Genomic DNA, 9,500 nt, shown 5'->3' on the forward strand with positions numbered 1-9,500 from the left:
TGCTAACAAAAAAAATCATTTGCGTGGTCAGCAATAGCATTCGATTGCACGATATTCCTGTACAAGCCTGATTACTGGAATTTTTGTTGATGGTAGAAAAGATAAAACTTTAATTCTTATGCATGCCACAGGCACCTTTAGAAAAAAATTATTAAAGAAAACCATATGACTGTGATATAACAAGCAATGTGCTAATGGATATTCAACTACCCAGCAAACATTCTATGGAGGAATTTCAGTGGACCTATAAAGTCATTTTGAGCAGTTCACTGTAGTCTTGCTTATCAGTTACTTAGTGGACCATCAGAAGCAGCCACCAAAAGCAGCAAGCTGTTGACTAGCCACATTAACATATCAGAAAGTTATCAGATAGCCATTTATATCGACTGCCAAAAATGATCCACTAAGTAAGCGATGAGCAAAACTCAAATGAACCACTCAAAATGCCTATATAGATCCACTGCAAATCTACTAAAATAATATGTTAGCCACTATTTTCTGGGTTGTTAATGAAAAAAAGGTGAAGATCTTAACCTCCGACTAATTGGCAGTAATACTACAAATGAAATGTCAAGATGGAAAAGCGGAATGCTTCATTTTGTGGAAGAACTTCTTAATCAAAAACCTTTTTGCTGGCTTCACATTAATAAGCTTCCATTCCCTCATATTGTAGAAAAACTTGATGGGCTAACTTCTTCAGATGATAGATGGTGTCAAGCAGTTGGCTAACTATTTTCTAAAGTTGATAACCTTGATAGAATTACTAAATGCCAATTCCCCTCCTGGGGCCTTTAAATAATATCAGTAAGGATTTTGTTAAGCAAATGAGGATAAATAGTTTAGCCACATGGTAATACTTAAATGCAATATTAAAGAGAAACCTTATTCCTGAAGTAGCAGCTCTTAAATGCAGTAGATTGCTTCACAGTTAATGGCTTACTTGTGGCCTGAGCTGTTTGCTTCTCTATATGAGCAAGCATGATCTTAAACCTAAGAAAGCAGATATCTTAAGGCTGTTTGCAACTTGGGTGAGACAGGTTTATCTTTCAATATTTTTTTGAGATTAAAGTAAATCATGACATTAAACATGGTTTCAGTCATCTTTTAAAGCTGCTTCAACTTTAGCAGAAGCAAGATGATAGGATTAAAGAAGCCTCTAAATCTTATCTAAAAAGTGAATCCCGGTGGGCTCATTTTGAGAATATACTTGTCGCACTTCTCTGTTCTAAAACTCAAAAGAAAGGTTATTTGCCGTTAACATAAAATTGGCAGTCAGGGCTGGATGTGAACATAGCTCTACTGATGCGTGACTTTTTAAAGTTCCACAAACATTAAACCTTGATACTAAACCAGTTTTCACTGCTAAATTGTTATAAGTCCGACTTGATGCATTGAGAGTTTCTCCCCTGAAGCTTCCTTTATATTCACTCAGGCTGTTAACCAGGAATAAATTTGATACAGCGCTTTGACGAAATTGGAAGTTTGTCAAACTATTTTCCAATCCCCCCCCCCTCCTCCCTGAGATTAAATTGAGTTCCAGGAATGAGTAGGGTCCTTTTTTTATCTTCTTTCCTCTTCTACTTCACTTCAGTGCTGCATACATTGATTGGACAGAGCCAAAAAAAAATACCGTCTGCAACATTTATTGAAGATGAATATGAAATCAAAACAAAATTAAAAGTGGTTTCACAACAACATGGCAAACGAAACGCCGATTCCCAATAATATATTTAAAGTTATATTTTTATATTATTTTAAACAGTGTATATTGATTAATTATTATTAAGAATTTTACATTTGATTTATTTCAATCTTAATATATCATTACTGTTTACATTATAAGAGTATTCTTTTGAATATATATTTCTTTTTCACTGGTGGACATTAAAGGGGGGTTTTTAAAGGTATATAGCAATTTATATTCAATGAAAATCCCAGTAGAAGAGAGACAATGTTCTACTTCTAATTATTATTTAAATTCTGCTTGATGTTCTTTATGGACGAACCCTTACACCATCATGAAATAGATTGCATCAACAAAAGAAATGTTTTAAAAATAGAAAAAAAAAGGTTTTGTAAATAGTAAACACAAGATTCATATTTTACATTTATTTATCGCATTGCAAAGTAAAGTTACAATTACAAAGTCATAGCAAAAACATCAACAAAAATTACAAAGTATATTAATCGCAAGCGATTGCACGCAATCTTTGCAACGAAGAATAACACTAATTAGTTTTCATTCATAGTCATAAAATGTTAATATGACTGAAAAAAACTAAACTTTTGCTGTAACACAAAATAAAAATGTTTGCAGGAAGAAAAAAAAAACGGACCAAATATTCTTTTTTTTTTTCTTCCTAAAATAACAATTGCTTGTCCAAATGATATAAGATTTGAAATAAATACGCTGTTTAGATGAAATGAACATCATTGTTTAACAATATGATCTGTTTTGATCATTTATTGGCAATTTTTCTTAGTTATAAAACCTTTCTTGAGCTAGGATCTATAGAAGATTAAGACACTTATTCAAAACCTTTTCATTAAAATTAAGTTAACACTGTTGAGCGGCATTGATCAAAAGGAGTAATAAATAAGTTTTTAAAATTATAAAAAAAAAAGAAAAAAGTTTCTTTAAACATTTTAAAAACTTGAAGCAAAAAAATCATAACGTCTAAAGCTCTTGTTTGGACATAATACGCTGACAAAATCATGATAATTCCAAATAAAAGAATTCAAATAATTTATAAATCGCTTTCACTTTTAATAAAGTTTGGCATGCTGGTCTTCTCCATGAGCTTTCTTTTTACAGTGCATCTAGTAACATCTTTAAGATTATTGAATCCTTTTTTTCCAATCATAGTATAGAAGTTGTCCTTAATATAAAGCACTCTTCTTCTTATTCTGTCACTTCAGTGGTTCTTCAAGGTTCAATCCTTGGCCATATACTCTTTTTAACATACATTAACAATCTTCCAGATATTCTCACATCTAAGGTGGCATTGTTCGCTGATGATACTACCATTTATTCTTGTCATGATAAGAAGCCAACACTCTCTGATTGCTTGGAGGGGGCATTTGAGCTTGAAAAGGATCTCACTTCTGTTTCAGCATGGGGCTCACAGTGGCTGGTGAACTTTAATTCAGATAAAACTTAATTTTTTTCAGCTAAACGCTATTGCAATTAGCTAGATCTTCCTATATTTATGAACGGTGATGTACTCGATGAGTCACCTACCCTTCATCTTCTAGGATTAACTCTTACTTCCGATCTTTCTTGGAAACCAAATATCAAATCCGTTGCAAATTAGCTTATACTAAAGTTGCATCTCTTTATCGAGCTCAACACTTTCTTACTCCAGATTTTGTCCTCTATCTCTATAAATCTCAAACCCGTTCTTGTATGGAATACTATTGTCATATCTGGGGCAAATCTTCTAATGATGCCCTTTCTCTTTTAGAGAAGATGCAAAAACGCATTGTAAACACAGTTGGACCTGCGCTTGCAGCCAACCTCCAACCATTATCACATTGTTATGTTGCTTCTCTTTCTCTTTTTTACAGATACTATAATAGGCACTGCTCTAAAAAGCTAGCGTCTCTTATGTCATCTAATAAAATTCATTCTTGTGTTACTTGTCATTTAATTAAGTCTCATCCTTTTTCTGTGACTGTTCCTAAGTGCTCCAAAAACTCTTATTCACCTAGTTTTTTTCCTCGAACATTGGTTCTATAGAATTTGCTTCCTTCATCTTGCTTTTCTGATTCATATAATTTGCAATCCTTTAAGTCATCTGTCAACTGTTAACTTGCTCTACAATCTTCATCTTTTCTCTTCCAGTAACTTGTAACTCTAATTAGTGGTTGCTTGCAGGCTTGTTGGAAGCGAAGATGTTTCAAAAAAAAAGCTACACGGAGTCATTAAATAAATTTTCTAGTACTAGTTTGTAATAATCATTAAACTTTTTTTTGTATTTAACATATATTTCAAAGGTAGTTTTTTTAAAAAATTAGTTGAGAAATGATAGTAGGTAAATGATAGGTAAATTGAACAAGCTATGTTGACGAAGCACATGTACTATTTGAAGTAGAGTTTGCAGTAAAACTTATTTGAATTTTCAGCCAAAACAGGCAAAACTTTTAAAGAAATAGCATTTGTGGGTGTTAAATCAAACAAATTTGTTAATTTTTCAGAATGTACTTTATTTCTTGCTAACTTTTGCTTTTTATATAATATTTCGTGATGTTGGAAGGCATTGCAAAGAATTATTTGCAAACATTAAGAAGAAAGTTGCTCTAAAATTGCTGGGGAAAATCCCAATTTTCAAGGAATTTTTGCCAAGAGACTTTTTCACAGATATGCATAGTTATACCAATAACCGCGGTTTTATTTCAAGTTTCACAAAATTAATAAGTTAGAATTTCCTAAGTTATTTTCCTATTAATATTTAATAATAAAAAATTTTCAATAATTTTTAGAATTATTATTAAACTTAAATTTGGCAAACTTTATTTGGAGAATTAAATATTTTAATTTTATGAGCATTTGGGAAATCCGTGTTTGACAGGACCCCACAGGGCTAGTTTACATCCTGTCACTTCATGCCTAATGTTGTGAGGAGCAGTTAAAATAGTTACTGAGGCAGCTGAGTCAGTCAGTGGTTGGGATAAAAGGATAATTTTATAAAAACGCAATGGCGAAATCAGGAAAGAATGCCTGTGATGAAATCAAAAAAATGCTTTAAGTGACCAATGCTAAAAAAGAACTATATGGTAAAGTGTTTAAAACTAGTTTCCATTTTTTATATTACAGAAAGATTTTATATTTAGTCTGTACCAACTATATTATTAAGTTGGTATTATTTGGTTATTATTACTGCATCTGTCATTTGGTTGTTTTATCTTCAAGCTTGTTAAACGTATAAGTTGCTTTTAATAATTTTTTATAATTATTGTTTTTCCGAGTATAGCCTTTCCTCTATTTGAGTGAAGGTTTTTTGTTTGATTGTTGTTTTTGTTTTTGTTATTTTTTTGAAGAAAGGAGGGGAGAAAGACAATCCCATTTTCTTTGTTAAACTATATAAAACTTTGATATGCATAATCTTTTTTAAAAAAAGCTTTTTATTATGTTTAAATAAACATTTATTGTAATATATCTTGATCCTATAACTAAAGTAAAATCATCAAATACTGACAGGTGGTGGCGGCGAGCCCTAACAGTTTTATACATTCCTGGCACAGAAATCCTAGCATCAATGATAATTTTATCTGTCATATTAGTTGTGGTTTCTTTATACTTTATAAAATTTAAATGTATAACCAATTTTTTTAAACTTTTTAAAAATTAAACCTTAATTTAAAAAGTTTATTTTTAAATAAAACCATAATTTTAAAATCTGTTTGTGGTAGCTTAACATTATTATTTTACAAATATGTTATCAAAATTGAATTCCTCATACCCAAATACATAGAAAACTGAGTGTGCCAGTAAAAATTTACTAACAAACCGCCCCAAGTAATTTTCAATATAATCACCATTCTAGCAAGATATTTTAGAACAATTATGATGGTTTTAATTATTTAGGAACACTTCATAAATGCATTTAAAGATAAATTTTTCAACTCCAAATCATTTTTAATATATAGCAAGGAAAATGTGTGAAAATAATATTTCAGTTTCAGATTATAAAAAATAGAACAACACAAAAATAAAAGTTTTTCTTTATCAAAAGCCATAACTTCAAAACGCGTGGTAAATCACATCTGCAAACAATGCTTTTGTTTAAAAAAAATCTCACATGAAATTTAAAGTAAAAGTATTTCATGAGGTTTAAGGTTAGAAATAAAAATTTTGAGACATAATACATAAACAGTAAGAGAGTAAAAAAAAAGAATGAAAGAAAAGAACTTTTTTTTTAAACTATAATATATTTTATATCATGTTTAACTTATACATATGATATTTACATTTACTTAACATATATGATACTTTAGATATGATACATATTCATGTGAATAAATAAACTTTTAAAAAATACTTATCTATTAATGATAATAAAAACTTTTGAAGCTTACTTCTACTGTTCCATTTGGAGAATATGCATTGAAAGGAGGAACCATACCAGAAATACTTTCCTTAATGATGTTAGTTTTATAAAGTTGTTTTCCAGATAAATCCATGATAGATACAAAATTTTCTTTTTCTTCAGATGGATAAGACAGCAAAACACTGTACAAGACCTTTTCGGCTTTAAAACCATAACTTTTGAACCTATTGAAAATCTCATCTCCCAGCAAGTTGTTTTGTTCAAAAGAAGCCATGTGTGGCTTTGATGCAAAGAATCTAGAAGTTTCAAAGCTAACTTTTTAGCAACGAACATAAAAAAACATTCAAATCATTCAAAGAAAAGCATACCTTAAATTCTCTTGAAGCTTTATTCGATCTAATGATGCAACAATATTTTGTTGTATTTTATCTTGATTAGTAAGCATTTGACTGACCATATTTGACTGACAACTTTTAGTAGCTTTACGAACTACATAACCAAGAAGAAAAGCAACAAAGACAATAAAAAAAGCTACAACAACAAAAACTATTTTTTTTATTGGAATCTTTTTCTTGTTGTTTTCTTCTTCTAATGATTTAAATTGATCCATTTTTTTATTTTTTTACTAAAACTTTAAAAAACTAAGTTTAAATAACCTTAATAAACCTGATAAAAAAAAATATGTTAAAAATAGTATTTTACAAGTTTTCAAAAAACAAATTAAACTTCAAAAAAATTTATGTAAAAAACGATTTCATTTTTTTTTCCATTTGAGATAAAATGTCATTTTTAACTAATATTTGATTTTTAAATGACATTTCATGAAATAAAAAAAAAGTATTTTGTATATTAAACATATAAATTTGATAATTTTCATTCTTTATAAATATTCTATTGAATACTTTTTTTAAAAATGTACAACTCTGGTTTCAGGTTATTTTAAGGACTAATAGTATAAAAGTTATCAGTTAAAAACAGTCAAATAAAAAAGCAATTCTCAAAAAAAATTTATTATCTTTTTTCTTTTTCATCTTTTGTGATTAAAATGCTCTATTCATATGATTTAACTGGGTAAATTTTACAATTAATAAATCACTTTTTTCTAATCTCAGTAATTATTCTTAATTGACAATATCCTCCTTCTTTTTAATTTACCTCTTGGTTTTATCCTTGGTCACATGTTCTTTATTTATATTATTAGTCTTCCTGATAATGTTACCCATAAAAAGGTTGATAAAATGACAATATACTCTTCTTTTAATAAAAAAAAACTTTTGATCACTTTAAACAGGTAGCCTAATTTAAATGTGATCTTTATCTATGTGATAACTTGGGCCTGGCAGTGGCTAGCAAATTTTTACTCTGACACAAAAAAAATGGCCACCAAGTCTTTGTTGTCAAGTTATCAGCATTATCCTTATTAAGAACTATTTCGCCACTTATTCTTATTAACTATTTCACCACTTATTCTACATTTAGAATCAACAGTAACTGCAGCTAGAAATATATTTAGAATTTCTTAATTTCTTCACAACATACCAGACCTTTGACAAAAGTTGGGTATGTTTCTTTTAAAGCATCATAATTAGCTAGCTGCTTTTTATCTCCGAAATGCTGCACTTTATTCCTTGTTCGTATCCCGTCATAAATACTCCTCATGCTCTTCATCCTGTATAACTTCATCTAGAAAATTTTAATCATTTGAAATTTTATTTAAAAGTGTGATTGTCCTAATTGTAATAAAGTAACTTATCTTTTTTTTTTTTTTATAATTCACCTCAAGGCCAAGAAGGCCACTACAGATGAGGAGGTTATTTGTGGTTATAACCCTCTCCCAACTCTCTAACTCCGAAACACAAACCTTGACGAACAAGGCCGCTGCGCGGAGAAATAAGTTGAGCGCAGTACTACCAGGGACGTGGCGGGAATCGAACTCGGAACCTCTCGCTTATGAAGCAAGCGCTCTAACACTACACCACTACCGCATCATATGCAGTAACATAAACCACATGACATATTACAAAAAATAAATTGATCAAAATTAATTTCTAAAAAAATACAAGCACTTTTTTTGTCTGCATAAAATAAAACTTTATATACATCAGCTCAACTATAATTTTTAAAACATGAAATTTTTCAGTGCCTCGAGGTGAGCATCAAATATTAACAGTCAATCAATACATATAATATAAATATCAAAATATAAAATGCTTTATTTACAGATCATGAAACTTTAAATGACATTATTCATTACAGTTTAATTTAAAAATATGGTTTCGGAACCAGCTCCAGCATTAACTATGCCCTAATAAAAATACCAGCTCCAGATAACTCCGGCTCCAGCTCCAAAGCAGCTCCAAAGCCCTGTTTTTCATATAATCTTTGGCAACATTAGTTAGATTGATCTTACTGTTCCCATTTTCAACAAATACATTCATTAGAAAATCATTTTTTTGTTGAAAGCATTTTTTAGAGCATATTTATTTTGCACAACATTAAAACTGTTTGAATACTCCAGTGATAATAGTAGGATTTATGTTTAAGTTAGATCAACTTTAACAATTCAACTAAATATATATATATATATATATATATATATATATATATATATATATATATATATATATATATATATATATATATATATATATGTATATATATATATATATATATATATATATATATATATATATATATATATATATATATATATATATATATATATATATATATATACATATACATATAATAAAGTTATTAAAAAATTTGTGGGCTTCATATTCAGAATTAAAGACCGCAATTATGTCATCCACATATTGTTACATCTGCATAAAAAATTTGTACAGAAGACATTAACATTTAACCCATTCTTGCTCATGAAATACGATGATATTAGCTAAGATGGGCATTAAAGGAGAACGCATTGCAACATCTGTTTGATTGAAATATTATATAAACATTTTTTACTTATTAGAGAGCAAGAAAGTTAAAAAAAAAAATTAAATGTAAATGACAAGAAGTTCAAGAAGTTCAAGTTCAAGTTCAAGTTCAAGAAGTTCACATAATTTAACTATTTTGGAAAAAACTTATTATCAAAAAATACTTAAATTATGTACATTGATTTAGCTTTTAAACTGTTTACTTTTACTTATCAGCTTTTAAACTGTCTGCATTAAAAAACTTTTTACTTTTGTTTCGATAATCTTTAGTAATTTACTGAAGATTAACATAAAAATGTAAAGAATTATCCAAATTTAGATTGTATGTTATGGAGTAAATGGCTCCAAACAAATAAACAGTTCAAAAGATAGGGCAATCCACATAACTTAAGTATTTTAAAACATTTAAAAACTCTAAAGATTTATAAGTCTTCTAAACACTTTCAAGTTTTTAGAATTTTTAAGTGTTTATACTATTTATGTTTTTTAAAATAATTAAAAGTGCTTCAAA

The 9,500-nt window shown here is 28.8% G+C and overlaps 1 protein-coding gene across 1 annotated transcript in view; it reads right to left on the minus strand.

The window, feature by feature from the left end:
• LOC100209148 (N-acetylated-alpha-linked acidic dipeptidase 2) overlaps nt 1-6,722 on the minus strand; it is a 64,555-nt gene extending 57,833 nt beyond the window's left edge. The window contains exons 1-2 of the mRNA XM_065804506.1: nt 6,419-6,722; nt 6,079-6,346 (exon numbers count right to left, since the gene is read on the minus strand). Coding sequence (XP_065660578.1) covers nt 6,079-6,346; nt 6,419-6,660 — 510 coding nt within the window. The 5' untranslated portion in view covers nt 6,661-6,722. The remainder of the gene's footprint in view (nt 1-6,078; nt 6,347-6,418) is intronic.
• Nucleotides 6,723-9,500: the final 2,778 nt, after the last annotated feature.

Source organism: Hydra vulgaris, chromosome 09 (assembly GCF_038396675.1).
Source record: "Hydra vulgaris chromosome 09, alternate assembly HydraT2T_AEP".
Classification (NCBI taxonomy): domain Eukaryota; kingdom Metazoa; phylum Cnidaria; class Hydrozoa; order Anthoathecata; family Hydridae; genus Hydra; species Hydra vulgaris.